Source organism: Pecten maximus, chromosome 12 (genome assembly GCF_902652985.1).
Source record: "Pecten maximus chromosome 12, xPecMax1.1, whole genome shotgun sequence".
Taxonomy (NCBI): Eukaryota; Metazoa; Mollusca; class Bivalvia; order Pectinida; family Pectinidae; genus Pecten; species Pecten maximus.
In genome coordinates this window covers 40484805-40502207 of record NC_047026.1, presented here as the reverse complement: position 1 = coordinate 40502207, position 17403 = coordinate 40484805, and the positions used below count along the sequence as shown (strand labels likewise).

Here is a 17403-nt window from a genome sequence, read left to right as displayed (position 1 = left end):
GCCATAGACCTGGGAAACATCAGGATTTCATAAGTAGGTTACTTGAAATCTACAATATAAATCTAATAACCCTCAGCTCCACTTATTTGTCAAATATAAATGTGAACAACTTGAAATGTCCAAATAAGATTGGCCGTCAAAGAATATTCCACATAATTGGATAAAGATAAAGAGACCTTGGAACACTGATACCAATTATACTTATAAGATTTTCAAATACCAATATACTTTCCATTATTTATTGAAGCTTTGGCATCAGGGTGATCAATATGTCTTTAATTACTATACAATCATCAATACAATGCCAACAACTAAGACTTCAAAATATCAATCAAAATTTGATTTCATCTTTAATCTTAAATTTTGAAAAGTTTTAAAAGGTTCAACAAATTCAGTTCCTCAAATTATGAAATGGTCTAATTGGATTACCTCAGTTGAATAAACTTTTTAGCACATTCTGAATAACCTTAAAGCTGCCATGGAACAGAATTTCATTATTTTAATATTAGGCCAAAATAAATATATTTATGTCAGGAAGTTGCTATGCAGGTTTGAAACTTGTGTTGTGAAGATTTTTTTTTTTATCATTTTCCAAAAAAAAAAAGAAATGTGACTATATATATATTTTATAATCCATTTTCAATTTAGGGTATCTTTTTACTTCTGAAGTCCATTGTCTCAGGAGCAGATTTCATCACTTTAAAAACCTAACCTAATCATCTCTGATGTTCAACATAAGTAAAGTAGCTGCGTGTAGTCAAGGGAGATAACCTTAGCTATCTGTGTACGCTAGGTGGCGTGCTACACGCCACCTTATAATCAGTTCTTGCTTAGCACTACATCCGCCAGCATCATACTTGTACTTATATTGTATGTTTGGTGGATGTGTACTAAGTTGTGAACATAGGCAATGTGAATTTCAATAAATATTTGTATTTTTGAAATTATGCGTTGGGTTATCTCCCATTGACGTAGGTTTACAAAAAAACATACGTTGTCCATTAACATTAGGAAATCACCTCAAAACTTGGTGATTATTGTAAAACAGAGTTATACCTAGTGCTGTTTATATGACTGCCATATTAACTATTTCTGCTTGAATCTGTTAAGAGCATATCAGATCATGGCTACCTGCTTGGTAGTGGTGTAACTCACTGATATTTGGAAAAAGAAAGTACTTTTGATACCCTAGTGAGGTGAATCCCTCGCCATCAGTGGCAGATACAGCTGTTATCACCACAGGTGAGATGTCCCATCACCAGTAGGCAGAGTTACTGTTGCTATCACCACAGGTGAGATGTCCCATCACCAGTAGGCAGAGTTACTGTTGCTATCACCACAGGTGAGATGTCCCATCACCAGTAGGTAGAGTTACTGTTGCTATCACCACAGGTGAGATGTCCCATCACCAGTAGGCAGAGTTACTGTTCATGCTTAGACGTGGCCTTTTTACACCATGCAGGTTTCTGATCACTATAATTAATATTTGATGATTCTGGTATCAATACTAAGATAATATGAAAGAATAGATCGCTGCAGGGCTATATCTGATATCAGAAACAAGATACGACAATTTTTATACCAATCCAAAATCAATTTTATTTTTGTTCCCTGAAAATAACTTTCCTGCCAATAAAACTGCAGCTACCAAAATTATGGGATTAAAAACAGCCACCAAGATTGATTAAAATATCAATATATAATGGGCTGCATTTCCTTTCCTTTCATCATGGAGGAAATCTATCTACCAAGCCCCTGGTGTTAACATTGCCTTATAAATATCACTGGTATTCATTCTGTCCGTTTGTCAGCATCATGGCAGAAGACCAGACCTGTGATAAAGGATTGCTGTCTATACTACCACACAGCAGGATGGTAGGCAGAAGTGATATAGGCTAGCTTACTGTCTATACTACCACAGCAGGATGGTAGGATATAACATGCTGTTTTAATCCTATAATAAGCCATTAGGGGCCAACACAAAACTTTTACTATTTTGTTCGCTGGGTTTATCACCCCTCGTACAGCCAGAGCCATTTTGAGGCTGGATTTCCTTGTAGTAGTTGGTGACTACCTCACTAAACTACATACAGAAAGACCATCACATACCATCCAGAGCAACTACAAGGTAAAGTGACTTGCCCAAGGTCACAATCACGACAGTACAAACTGACCTGTTTCTTAGGTTCCCAAGAAACACATGGGTAGGGAGCGTCAAACCACACACCTCTGGGGTAGGGAGCGTCAAACCACACACCTCTGATCTTCACCCGAGGTTAAGTAACCAGCACTCTAACCGACTGAGCTATTGAAGCCCTATTACCATTTCTACTGACCTGCCATAGATAGGTGTAGGCTTATTGCCAAATAAAGAGAGTAATTTCTGGTGGTTCGTTGTCACAGTTGTAATGACAATTTACTCGCCTTTCAACATAGGTTAAGGTTAATTCCCTAATTAGACATGAAAAATTATCATGGGGCACCTGCTGACAACATGGATTTTCACTGGGTACTCCAGTTTCTTCCCACAGTTGCCTGCTTCCATCCGGGCCAACAAGAGTGATTAACATAAGTTGATAAAACATGTTTTGCAGTTTGTTGACTGCTTACAGTATTTTTAAGTAGGGTTCTTGGTTATTTTTAGATCAATCACCAGAACAAATTAAATCTGGGAGCCTTGATTTGATCACCAATGGAAACCTTGTCCAGAGTCATCAAAGGAGACATTGTTCCTGAATCATCGATGAAACTGTAATCTTTTAAGACCTCAGATGTCGTGATCACCATGACAAATCCATATAACATTACCAACCATTAGCTCATTACGCGGGTTGGTGTCAAACCCATGTTAAAATGAGTATATTGTTATACTCCATTAATATCAGTAAATAGGTTTATAGAATCTTCATAATGTTATTTACAATCTATGATCAAGATACTTGAATTTAATGAGAAACAATTTCAATGTATGAAAGAGAATTTTAAAAATCACTAAAAACCTTTAATCTAGGTGTAGCATACAAACCACAATGCAGTCCTTTGGATTAAAAATTCATATCCGTCATTCAAACAAAGAACAAAAATCTTAATAACGATTTACAATTTAACACAAAATCAAGAAATATACAAAAAAAAAAATACATAGAATGTTCAAGAGCTTTCATAAATACTTAATATCCAATATCTGCAGATTATGAAAAAGGTTCCCTCGTACAACAATAGCATGTGAAGAAAAATGTCCTTGTTATTGGTGTAACTCAATACACAGGAATATTCAAAGTAATAAAATGTGCCTTGTCATTATATCAATATTATATAATTGAGACGTGTTTCTGTATATGAATGCTGGAGGTGCGCTCTATATACCAGCCACTATAGAACTTGTGGCTATCAATATTTACAGGGAAACGTGCTGAATAATGAAGGTTAGTATTGATCCAACATAGATCACTTTCATTTCAGATACCGATTACTGTCTTTTACCATTTCCAAACAAAATAGTTCTCTAAGTGAATTGAAATATCACCCATAACAATAATGAAAGATTGAGCGTCAGCGCCACCAATTGTAAGCTGTCTGAAGGTCAAATTCTGTCACTTTGCTTCTGTTTCGTTTATTTTGTTTAACGTCCTATTAACAGCCAGGGTCATTTAAGGACGTGCCAGGTTTTGGAGGTAGAGGAAAGCCAGAGTACCCAGAGAAAAAAACACCGGCCTACGGTCAGTACCTGGCAACTGCCCCACGTAGGTTTTGAACTCGCAACCAAGAGGTGGAGGGCTAGTGATAAAGTGTCGGGACACCTTAACCACTCGGCCATCGCGGCCCTTGTCACTTTGCCATTCTGCCAGCTAAAATACTCGGATTGAGGTTCTTCAGCCCAGATGTATCCAGATCTGCTCAGTGCTTGATTTAGGAAGTTGAATGGACCTTTTACAATTACTCTGGAATCAAAACTAATACAGTGGAACTTCCCTAAACCGATCATACACAGTACAAGAATATTTGGCTGATTTGGAGATGGAAGCGATTCATTTTGACCTGTCAGGATCCGGGGATAGAATTGATCGTATGACGTTTATTTCTTTGAAGCAATTGTTAATATCATGGAAGTTAATGAATACACAGAATGCAGAATTTCCAAAAATTGAACTAATTAAACAAGTTCTATTACCTATTGCAAACATGATATCATATCATTTCATGTATAACTTTAAAATGCTGTCATCAGCATTGACCTGCATCCGGCTGGTCAAATAAAGTACATGTACACCTCTGTGCTTATGGGGCACAATAAGGGGTTTCTATTTCATTTAAAACTAGAATGGTTTTATAAATAGAAATAATTAAGAACAATAAATTCAAACATATAAACTGTTCCTACCCAATCAAGAGGTGATCAGTTTTGAAAAGGATTGGTTTGGGGAAGTTGTACCGTACATGGATACCTTGGTAATTGCTTCTATGGGGACACTTTGGTTTTTGTAATAAACCAAAACAGTGATGTCTGCAGTTCCACTAAAACATCTCCTAAAAAAGCCATAGTCCTAAATAATAAATATCAGCAGAAACTATTTTCTGTATAGATCGAGCCTGAACATAAAACATTAAGGTTCCACTTAATGTTATAGGTACACAAACTGCATCATCAGCAATAACTATTCTGTGTATTTATCAGAACGGCCACTGACATGTCCCTGAACAACACTTTCACTGACAAAGACCGAGTGTATTATATATTGTCGACAACATTAATATTTTCTGTAGATGTAAAACAAAGAGCCATAATATTTGTAACAAAGGTGGAGTATATCTATTGGCATTGTCAGCCAGAACTGCTCTCTATAGATCCCAAACAAACAGTACGGCCATATATCAATGGTAAGATACAAAGTGCTGGTGTATATGAATTATTGAGAGTTCCCTCAATATGAGAGAGTGACAGCCATGGAACTGTGTTCAGAACAGTTAACAGGATGTCAACATGGCTTCACTTGGGAGGTCCCACCATTAATTATTATGATTCTTGTCTCATATCTATTGTGCTACATTTGCTGAACTATACGTCTATTTGGGAACAATAGGAAATAAATATATTTCTAGTTTTTACATAATGTCAGAATCCTTTCCCCAACCCTTGTTTTTCAAGAACTTTAGAACCAGACTTCATATAAAAATCCCTGCTGTCCAGAATGTCTCTCAAAGGTCCTTACCTTAATACATTTTCCCCATACAAATATTAATATTTAACTGGAAATGGTTTTAAAAATGTATCATTAAACAACCTATGACTGTTCAAATTTAACAATGTAAATACAAACAATCATTCTTCTTTCCTTCTTTTATTTTTTTAAAGTGTCAGCAGAAGGGAATGAATTTTCTAGAATCTTTATAAACAACAGAGTGAAATGTCTGCTGACTAGGTATTTATCCAACAGATGATTGATCTTGGCCTATGCAATCAAAAAACAAGCTGGATTCCAGGGTTCAGCAAAATGCCCCTTGCCTTCCAATATCTCGACTATAGAATCAAGTAATAACGCTAGGAATTCACACAATTTCTCAGTCACAGAAGAGCATCAAACCATATCGAGCCAGATTATCCTATTCCGAACAGGTAGAGATCCGAGGTGGTACTATACCTACTCTGGGAAGTTTGTATTACCAAGGAAGCTGAGACGATAGACCAACCTGTGCTGTTATAGCCATGTCCTCATCCAAATTTCTCTAGCTGAGACGATAGACCAACCTGTGCTGTTATACCCATGCAGTCCTCATCCAAATTTCTCTGGATGGTGAACTCAGCAAACAAACAAGTGAGGAAGTCAATAATACAAAATATTAATTACAGAACACTAACTTCCTAAACTATAATGATATACAAAGAAATGTGATAAAATACTGATATATCTGTCTGTTCAGACATGTAACGTAGCAAAAGTTTTATTTTAAAGAATCTGTTTTCATTTTGAATTTGATTCATGTATTATTTGAGTTTTTACAACCAATTTCAAAGATGATTGATGTTAAGAATGTCCCAAAGCAATCAATTTTGACGACTTTAGTACTTGCCAAATTTCAAACTGACCTTGACTTGTGTCCATTAGTGATGCAGTCTGTTTCAGTGGCTGGGTAGCTACTGTTACCGTGTAATAGGTATATATAGTAAAATCACTGCGCGTGACCTTTCACCTCCATAACCCTGCGCCCTCACTCTGTTATGAAACCCTTTGATAGGGACTATAACAAGCATTTAATATATGCTACATAATTCAAGATGTATTTTAATTTACTCCTTAGCATGTATAAATGATATTAAAATTGCATTTTAATTGTTTATTATACATGACTTCGGACATGACAAGCTTGTTGACCAAAGAAGACAAACAACTAAACCCATAGATTGAATTGAAATTGGCCGTTTATTTATTAAACGACAATTGAAACAAACTTGCAATACAAGTTGATATTCATAAAATCAACCATATGAATCGAACTTTGGTCCAAGGTGGGGATACAAAACCGCCACAATGGTATCTGATTATCCTAATGATCAGGAACCATAACCCACCCGAAGTCGTGTCCGAATTAATGTATAATATAATAATTCATATGTGATGCATGAGTTATAAACTGCTGATATACATTTAAAACAGATGCTCAACGCATCACCATAAAGAAAACAGTTACATGTCATACATATATGCATAGTTAAGCTTCCAAGCATTTGAGGTAACGCTGCATCTATAAGAGATCCACAGCAAAAGTTAAATGATATGATGATAAAAGTCTGATATCCAGGCACTTACAAAACGCCTGCATTCCACACACAAAAATTAAGATACAAATAATGTATTTTCAAGCATTTAAACACAACAATAAGAGTTTGTGACAAAGAAAAGGTATGGAAACATGGGAATGGTATAAGCACACCAATCCCAAGATATTATCACAAATTAGGACAGTGTTATATTCAACACCGGAAAACGTTATGAGTAATCAAACTAAAAGGGGTAAACCCCAAACATGTATACACTGAATTGTCCAAATTAGTTTCTCCAATACAAAGAAACACCATGTATTCAGCATCCAGTCGCCCATCCGTAAAATTAAAGATAACTGGTATATATATGTACATGACTAGATCCAGAAACCTCGACCCTATGCCCAGGTTATCTGGATATCAATAACACATCAACGCCGAAAAACGTTATGAGTAATCAAACTAAAAGGGGGTAAACCCCAAACATGTATACAATGAATTGTCCAAATTAGTTTCTCCAATACAAAGAAACACCATGTATTCAGCATCCAGTCGCCCATCCGTAAAATTAAGGATAACTGGTATATATAAGTACACGACTAGATCCAGAAACCTCGACCCTATGCCCAGGTTATCTGGATATCAATAACACAAATTATTGAAAGACATACAATATTTAATCAGGTGTACAGATTATTTATGACTTTTAATATACATACATCAATCAAGAAGAAGAATCAACCTCGACCCTATGCCCAGGTTGGTATCCACTTCAACTGATATTATGAGTACTATGAAATGAAAACAATCGCATGTAGATTGCCATTCAAATTTAGCAAGAATGCAGTAGGATTTGGTAAGTTATTGACAGAAATTCTGTACCAAGTTTATATAACCTAGAACACATAAAAATTGTACAGTTTGAACAATATAACATAGAAACACATAAAAAATGTACAGATTGAACAGACTCCTAACAACCTCGACCCTATGCCCAGGTTGAGCTAAACTAGTCCAGACCAAACCCAACAGTGAAGTGAATGGATGTCTTAAAGATTGAAATGTTTAGCTACAGCTTGCTGTGAAAGCAACCGTTAGTATAACGGGGTTGGTATGTCATAAAGAGTAGGGAGCCGTATATAGCGTTTGAAAGCCAACGACTTCCACCTGCCCATTTGTTGTATTTCCTCATCTGGAACCCCCGTCGCTGCAGCTGTGCTGGCAGCCCCAATACGGAAACTATGACTGGTATACTGGTTTGGCTGAAAGCCTGCCTGTATCAGGGAGTTTCTGAGACATAAACTGAAGTGTTGGTAAGATACTGGGATATTTCCTGGGAATGTGAATAATGGACCTGGTAAGACACCCCTTAATTGAATGTATTGGTACAAAGCTGTGACTGGGCAGGTGGAAAGTTCCTGACTCCTAGCATGAATTGCTAGGGTGACGGGACGAATATTGTAATGACCCTTAAATGACCTAAACGTCAACTCTAGAGTGGAAGGTCTTGAGCCAGCCAAAATGATCTTGGCATCGTCAAATTGTAAGACATGCGAAGTAGATTTGTTTATAGTGATTTCGCCTACGCGTAAAAAGGCATGAAATGCTAACAGATACATTGCTTTTAGCATGCATGCTTGATAATGTGACGAAGCTATGTGAGGTAAGGAATGAACTAGTTTGTTCAGTATGTTTGGTGTAATGGGTAGTCGTGTATCTGGACGATAAGAACCCCTCTGAATACTAGTCAATATTTTCTTTACAATGAATGATTGAGTTGGGTCCGGGTGACCGGCTAAGCGGTTGATGTAACCGATAGCTGCTGTATAAGTCGACACTGTAGCTGCTGCCATTTTTTGCTGAGACAAATGCGCAATAAAGTAGACCAAAGTGCCTACTGTAGTGGGCAAGCATGTTTGTAAATGAAAATCCCTGTTTACAAATTGATGTAAGGCCTGGAAAGCACGTCTATACAGTGCTTGTGTTTGAGGAGCGATAGCATCCTTCAAAAGGCTCTGAACATGCGTTGTCAGATGGTCAACAGATTGTCCGGTATGGGTGTTGCCTCGTTGTCCATTTGCGGGGCCAATAGCCGAAAACTGTCTACCTGTAAACGAGACAGATGATCAGCTAACACATTTCGTTTCCCCATGATATGCTCTGCACGAAACATGAAATTTAATTGTAGTGATTTAACCACAAGCTTCCGTACTAATTTCATTATAGTTGAATCTTTGCTGGTATGTGATGTCAACACTGCGACAACTGCAGAGTTATCACAATGAAAAAGTACACACTTATTCTGAAGATAATTCCCCCAAAGCTGGACAGCAAGGACTATAGGAAAAAGTTCTTTAATTGTTATGTGAAAAGACTCAAAATCTTTTGACCATTTTCTGAAAAACCACTTTGTTCCCAAAACCGCTCCAAAACCTATTCCACTAGCATCTGTATAGAAATGTAAACGTGCCGATGACTCCCATATATCCGACAGGAACAAGGTGACCCCATTATAGGATTGTATGAAATGTAGCCAAGCTCTGATATCGGCTTTGGCTTCTCTGTTTAGTCTGACGTGGTGATTGGGTTTTGTCAAGCCTCTTGTTAGATCTATCAATCTACGTAAAAATGGACGACCAGGAGTTATCACACTACAAGCAAAATTCAGCAAGCCTATCAACGATTGTAGTTCACGAAGTGTTACTTTTGCTTTTTGCTGAAAACTGGCTAACAGATTGCGTATTTTCACTAGCTTATCGTTCGGTAACCTAGCTTGCATTCGGATACTATCTAGTTCAATCCCAAGGAATGTTATGGTAGTGCATGGTAATACAGTTTTACTATGTTTAATTGGAATACAGACCTGTTTGCACAGATTTAGAAAATTTTCTAAATCTGTCTGACATTTATTTGAGTTTTTGGGAGCAACAAACAGAAAATCATCCAAAACATGGGTAACACCTGCTGTCTGTAATTTATTTTGTAAAACCCAATGCAGAGCTGTACTAAATTCTTCAAACAAACGACATGATATAGAACAACCCATAGGGAGAACCTTGTCATAATAATAATGCTCTCCGACTTTCATTCCTAAAAGATTGTGATCTTGTGGATGAATAGGAATAATGCGAAATGCATTCTCAATATCTGTTTTTGCCATAAGAGCACCCTTCCCAAAATACTTAATCAGGCCAATTGCATCTGAAACGGTTTGATATTTAACTGAAACATCCTCAGGGGCAATACCGTCATTGATCGAAGAACCGTCTGGAAAGGAGAGATGGTGAATTAACCGGAACTCATTTGGCTCTTTTTTAGGGACAAGACCTAATGGGGAAATCTGTAAATTTTTAAAGGGTGCACTGATAAACGGACCAGCAATTCTCCCCATTGATATTTCATGTGAAATTTTTCGGCGGAGCACCTCAATGTTATCTTTTGCAGATTTTAAGTTGACAGATTCCCGATACTGTCTAAGCCCCCGATATTGCAGTTTAAAACCAACTTTGAAACCGTCTTGTAAAAATTGAACTTTACCAAAGTCGTAGCCTCTTAAATATGGAAACAAAATTTCAAATTTGACTGGTGTTGGTAAGTAATTTCCTGATTGTTTGTAATTTATGCTATCTGATTTACGATTTATTTGAGGATTGGGAGGGTGCTGGTTTTGCCCCTGCCCCTTGTGAATCATTCTTTTTACATTGTTGCAAGCTGTGTTGTCCTCCACATTTGGGACATGTGTGTGCGAATTTGCATTGTGCCCCCCGGGAACATGATCCAGTCTTGAGGAAGTCCCAACATTTACCCTTTGGGAATTTGTTGGGTTTGTTACCTGGAAAGGGCTGCTGGGCATTCCCTTTCTGAGATGACCTTAAACCTATCCCTAGAGCATGCATATACAGCTCATTATTGAGCTCATCCCAAGGCATGACGGAGTTGACCTGTAGCCACTTCCGAAAGTTAGTATCGTAAAACATAGCAGCAGCAAATCCCGAGCGTCTGGCTAATGTCTGAATTGTATCAGCATACTTCATGAGATTGACAGTTTTGGATGGGTGAGCCTGAATATATACCGAAACAAAAACATGAAATGCTTGCACCCATTGTTCAATACTTTTAATTTGAAAGGTTTTTGTGTTGGGGACTAACGAAATATTATCCCCATTCAATTGAATACGGAACTGATCGGGATGCGATGATGTCGATAATAATGATCCGAATTCAATGAATTCGTGACTCATTATTTTTGCTTTTACTTTAGCATCAATATGTACGTCAAGGGGTCGGGAAATGCTGCTGTACGATTTTGGAACACTTGCAATACCTGTCAAGCTATTAACTACATGATTGATGGGCGACTGGATGGAATTGTCATACGTCGATGATCCTGTTTGTGGGCCCGTTGCTGTTTGCAATGCTGATCCAGCTGCCGCTGCTGGTGTTGTTGAGAAGGCAGATCCTACTGCCGCTGCTGGTGCATTAATAGGCAGGTTATCCTGGCCTGCCATCACTGCTATTGGGTCTGTGACTAACCCAGACTGCCTCTGCTGACTTGAGTGGGGCATTGTTTGGTCAGAAGATGCATTAGTTGAACCCAAAGTGGGTTGCTGAATAGCGATGCCCTTCGCTATCATCTGAGACAAAAGTTCAGCAGCAATGTCCTTTGTTGATGGAAAATTGGGTGCTGCTACAACAGCTGCCGCAGTAACATTTGCTGCTGTTGTTACGTCAGTGACATTCCTCCCTGACTGGGTATGTGGCCTAGATATAATGCTATGGTTAACCGCCGCCCTTCTGCGAGATCTCCGGATAGGTCCGGTGGAGCCTGAAAATGAAATCGAAGGAACGAACTATGTCCTCAAAACAATATAAACACGTAACCGATGTTTGTGCCACAGGAAATGTTGTTCAACCGAACACAAGGCCCTGCACAACAATTAATATGCACAATATAAAGCAAAAGTTGTTCAACCGGACACAAGGTCCTGCACAACAATTAACTATGCACAATATCAACAATGTTGTTCAACCGGACACAAGGTCCTGCACAACAATTAACTATGCACAATATCAACAAAATGTTGTTCAACCGGACACAAGGTCCTGCACAACAATTAACTATTCACAATATCAACAACAAGTTGTTCAACCGGACACAAGGTCCTGCACAACAATTCATTATGCACAATATAAACCAAAATGTTGTTCAACCGGACACAAGGTCCTGCACAACATAAACAAATGTTGTTCAACCGGACAGAAAGTCATGCACAACAATTAATGATGCACAATATAAACAAAAAGTTGATCAACTAGACACAAGGTACTAAACCGTATGAACTTTGATCATAGTTATTTAAACCTGATAATAACCCAGGGCAGCATATTGTCATCACGTTATTTGATTAGGAGTAATACATTTTCTACTTAAGCTCATGTTACCCAATATTACAAGTTTAAAGCTCGAGTAACATATACAATCTAATGTAGCTTTTGCCATACGACAATGTGTTAATTATTAACAAGCTAATAATCACTAGTTATATGATAGATATCATTCATAAGTGCACGACAATGTCCTCTGATGTAAAGTGACCACGTTCTTTAATTAGGCCTAATTCTGCACAATTCAACGTAATACCGTTTCCGTGAATGAACTAAACAAATCGGTTAGTAGGGTCATGACCTATTTTAACTAGCAAGCTGAGTATAAACCGATATATAATTAATAAACTAATCCAAATACAAACAGACTAACAAATGATACCGACTTATCCATAAACATGTCTGCTCTCTTAAGTCAATTCTGAACGGTACAGAAGCGATCTAGTTTCTAATTTAATTTGTACACAAAGAACGGCCCTGGGCGGAAGTAAACAACATCTCGCACATGCGCGAAATAGACCGTAGTACTACCAACCTTATATGGAAAGGTCACGAGGGTCAGAGTTGCTGCCTTTAGCCAATCGTATGCCCTGCAGGATTGCCCCACGCACAGAGTACTTGAACTTGCGAAGGCCCGCGGGTGAAAGATGTACGCCATCTTTGTTTAAGCAAACAAAGGCTGCGGTCTTCAGACCCTTGTGTCTCCAATAAAAACATCCTTCCGACTGATCACACATTAATTTGATGTTACTGTTAACGAAGTCTACACCTCTGTTATACAAACTAACCGCTATCGATCTTGTCTTAGCACGATAAAAAAGTTGCATTATTCCAACGTGGGTTACACCGAATCCCGCGCGAAGCCACTGAGCTATGGAAAGTAAGTCACTTGCTAAACGATCCTTAATATCCTCGTGATCCACAGAATCCAAATCATTACCACCGATTTGCAACAGTACAACTTTAGGGTGGATTTCAGAAATTGAGGTAGACATAGATGAGATGTCGCGAACCCGACTGCCCCCTTTTCCTACACAATGGACGCGAACCGAGTCAAGGTCGAAACCTAAATTTGACCATGAACCTGTCAAATCATCTCGTAACCTTCTCACAAAGCTATGACCCAGAATCAATACATCAACGGAATCCATTGCATAAGAACAAATAGTAGATAAATTCCAACCTTAAAATGATGTAAACACAAACTGACCTTGACTTGTGTCCATTAGTGATGCAGTCTGTTTCAGTGGCTGGGTAGCTACTGTTACCGTGTAATAGGTATATATAGTAAAATCACTGCGCGTGACCTTTCACCTCCATAACCCTGCGCCCTCACTCTGTTATGAAACCCTTTGATAGGGACTATAACAAGCATTTAATATATGCTACATAATTCAAGATGTATTTTAATTTACTCCTTAGCATGTATAAATGATATTAAAATTGCATTTTAATTGTTTATTATCTGCTGTTCGCGAACAGTAGATATCTGCATGATTTTAAATTCATTTCAATCCAATTTGTATTGAAATTTTAATTCAAAAGCTTCTGTAGGTAAGCTCTATTCTGGTCTATGTATATCTCCCTGGTGAACTCTGAACTCTGATATTGGTTTAACACAGGATATTCAGCAATATTTCCTAAAACTTATCAAAAACAAACATTAAAACTAGCCCTGAATCACTAATCAAGGGTGGTAGGAATTCACTTAATATTGAAAATAAATCTCAAGAATTTAATTGTTTTATCAATAATCAGACATTGGATCACAATTTACTTAAACAGTAATATCAGGTTTGCCAGTACTGTATGCACACAGATCTGTGAGGCTCATGAACAAGATATATTTGATGATAAGTGATGATTAAAGTCTGGCTTGACCCATGTTAGGCCTGTCAGAAGTATAGACTGTAACTGGTAATAAATAACACTAAGTTACTCGGCATGATATGCTCAATTTTCATGTATAATTTTGCAACTGTAAAATAATTGCAGATTTCACGAAAATTAAATACCAGTACTGATACAAAAAAAAAAAAAAAATGTGAGCAAAATCAATTAATGAATACAGCATTATTTTGATAAAGGTTGTATTTCTGGGGTTTCAGAAATTCACAACAGCTGTGTCATAAAGAAACAGTGTCTATATATACAGATAATGGGGTACTCAAGTGTCATTTTATAGTGTTATCCCACTGAAATGAATAACCTGGGCAGAGGTGGAAAATATGAAGCTGACAGGTATCAAATATATAGCCAAAAATAAGGTCTTGTATTATCAAGGATTTAATAAGATCAAAAGAATTATATATCTCAGTCACTTTTATATACAAAATTACACATGGTACAGATGTCACTCCCTGAGATCAATTCTGTATGGTGAGGGGGTCCACACCTTGGTCACCACTGGCAGTGAACTTTAATAAAAGAAATTCCAGCCTGCCAGGAGTCGGATATAGAATGTGATTAAATTATTTGAGTTTGTAAAACATACATCATTGCAAGGTGTGCCGATGAAAATATCAAAAACATTCATACCAATTTCTGAAAATTTAAGATTATTTCCATCAAAATTGAAAGATATTTACAGTATTCTCAGTTGTGAAAATAATCAAAGCAATGAATTCCATATATATTTTTTTCTGATTTATTGTAAACCTAAACAGAACTTAACTAAGTCTTTTAAGAGTTTAATGGACCATAATCGTTTGTATTGAACTGTATATATTCACTTCTACACCAAGATCAAAGATTATTTCTATTAAATTTAATGCGTACAGTGAAGAAGGCACCACTACTTCCTTATAAGTGATGGTTCACAAATTCACACATGAAATAATCTGCACATTAAATAATGTCAATTATAAATCTGATGTGTACATGTCTAAAAGGTTTAAAAACAACTTCCAATTTCATGCTGGGAAAACTTAATTCACCTCCAATAGTTCAATAGATTTAAAATATCTCATCAAACCTGTACCACTTAAATGATATACCACATGCAGAGCCAGGTTTCAAAATATAGATTTCCGACAGAGAGCCTTTCTTTCAAAGAATTTAAATCTATCAGACTCTTGAAGATTTTTATATTAAGTTTCTTGTTTATAAAATAACTTGACAATCTGAGCACTTTACATTTTTATATAAATCGTCATTATACATCAGTCTGATTCGGGTAGACCAAAGGCCTTATTTAGTAACAGCATTATATCAAATGTTCATGCATTTGAACATGAAAATGTATTACTATATTTCCAAGACAAACTCAAGGTATCAAATTATACACTTTAACATCACAAGAAATATAATAATTGATAAAGCAATAACCCCAGCAGGCGTGGAAATAAGCCCAATTTAAGTGATACTGTTAATATAAGCCTGTGGCTGCATGGTAATAAGTCAATACCTGGTAATTTAAAGTACATGCTTGGTAATAAGCCTTAGTCTAACAATAAGCCCACGTCTGACAATAAATCTATGTATGACAATAAATCTATGTCTGACAATAAATCTATGTATGACAATAAGTCTGTGACTGGTAATAAGTCCATGACTGGTAATAAGTCCATGTCTGGTAATAAGTCCATGTCTGGTAATAAGTCTATGACTGGTAATAACCCCATGTCTGGTAATTAGTTCTTGTCTGGTAATAACCCCATGTCTGGTAATAAGCCCATGCCTGGTAATAAGTCCATGCCTGGTAATAAGTCCATGTCTGGTAATAAGTCCATGTCTGGTAATAAGCCCATGTCTGGTAATAAGCCCATGCCTGGTAATAAGCCCATGTCTGGCAATAGGTCCATGTCTGATCATAAGTCCATGTCTGATAATAAGCCCATGTCTGGTAATAAGCCCATGTCTGGTAATAAGCCCATGTCTGGTAATACGTCCATATCTGGTAATAAGTCCATGACTCAATAGGTACATGACTGGTAATAAGTCCATAACTGGTAATTATAAGTCCATGTCTGGTAATAAGCCCATGTCTGGTAATAAGTCAATGTCTGGTAATAAGTCCATGTCTGGTTATAAGCCCATGTCTGGTAATAAGTCCATGTCTGGTAATAAGTCCATGTCCGGTAATAAGCTCCATGTCTGGTAATAAGCCCATGTCTGGTAATAAGCCCATGTCTGACAATAAGTCCATGCCTGGTAATAAGTCCTTGTCTGGTAATAAGCCCATGTCTGGTAATAAGCCCATGCCTGGTAATAGGCCCATGTCTGGTAATAAGTCCATGCCTGGTAATAAGTCCATGTCTCGTAATAAGCCCATGTCTGGTAATAAGCCCATGTCTGGTAATAAGTCCATGTCTGGTAATAAGTCCATGTCTGACAATAAGTCCATGTCTATTAATAAGCCCATGTCTAGTAATAGGTCCATATCTGGTCATAGGTCCATGTCTGGTCATAGGTCCATGTCTGGTAATAAGCCCATGTCTGGTAATAAGTCCATGTCTGGTAATAAGTCCATGTCTGGTAATAAGTCCATATCTGGTAATAAGCTCATTCCTGGTAATAAGTCCATGTCTGGTAATAAGTCCATATCTGGTAATAGGTCCATGTCTGGTAATAAGCCCATGACTGGTAATAGGTCCATGTCTGGTAATAAGTCCATGTCTGGTAATTAATGCAAGCCTCGTAATTAGTTCATGCCTGGTACAGTGTAATACATGTATGTCCATGTCTGGTAATTAGTTCATGCCTAACAATAAGATCCTGCCTGGTAATAAGTCCATGTCTGGTAATTAGTTCATGCCTAACAATAAGATCCTGCGTGGTAATAAGTCCATTCAGGTTTATTGCAGCATAGTAGAACTTAAATGCTAGCAGATGTTGTTTCATTGTCTAATTGAAATACAATTGTATGCCCATGCACCTCCCCTGCTTTGAGTTAGTTTATGCCTTGACTGCCTGGGCTTATTGCAGGATAAAATGTTACAAACCAAATAATGGTCTAATCAGGCCTCTAGATGTGTGTAACGTTTAAAAGATCCTAACTAAGAGCAACATCAAATGCCAGTGATTGATAATTAATACACTTTTTTCACTTTTGATAACTTCAGGGCACCTCTGTTTAAACTTTTGATGTGACATAACCTGGCAACCATCAGCTGACCTAACCTATAATCTATTGTATTGTACACATGATAAAATACACACCTTACATTATAAAAAATATCACAAGCATTAAAGCTGGAATACAGTAGTAGAATAAACTAGATGTATCAAGCCAACACAACTGTCCCTGCCAGAAACCA

At 37.3% G+C, this 17403-nt stretch overlaps 2 protein-coding genes across 3 annotated transcripts in view; both read right to left on the bottom strand.

Annotated features, from left to right (window-relative positions):
• Positions 1–17403, bottom strand: part of LOC117339054 (fibronectin type 3 and ankyrin repeat domains 1 protein-like) — a 67611-nt gene that overhangs the window by 26665 nt on the left and 23543 nt on the right. The window lies entirely within an intron of this gene.
• LOC117339053 lies at positions 6401–13604 on the bottom strand. Of its 2 annotated transcripts, none has more exons than XM_033900418.1 (2): positions 13356–13604; positions 6401–11585 (listed from the first exon to the last, which is right to left on the bottom strand). In XM_033900418.1, the coding sequence occupies exon 2, from the start codon at positions 10611–10613 to the stop codon at positions 8790–8792; it is 1824 nt and encodes a 607-aa protein (XP_033756309.1). In that variant the 5' UTR covers positions 10614–11585; positions 13356–13604; the 3' UTR covers positions 6401–8789. The 2 variants fall into 2 exon arrangements, with proteins under 2 accessions (XP_033756309.1, XP_033756308.1); XM_033900417.1 differs by lacking the exon at positions 13356–13604 and adding an exon at positions 12681–13228.

Bases quoted from the DNA above. Each gene is read 5' to 3' on its own strand.
- LOC117339053 (XM_033900418.1), bottom strand. From the start codon at position 10,613: ATGCCCAGCAGCCCTTTCCAGGTAACAAACCCAACAAATTCCCAAAGG.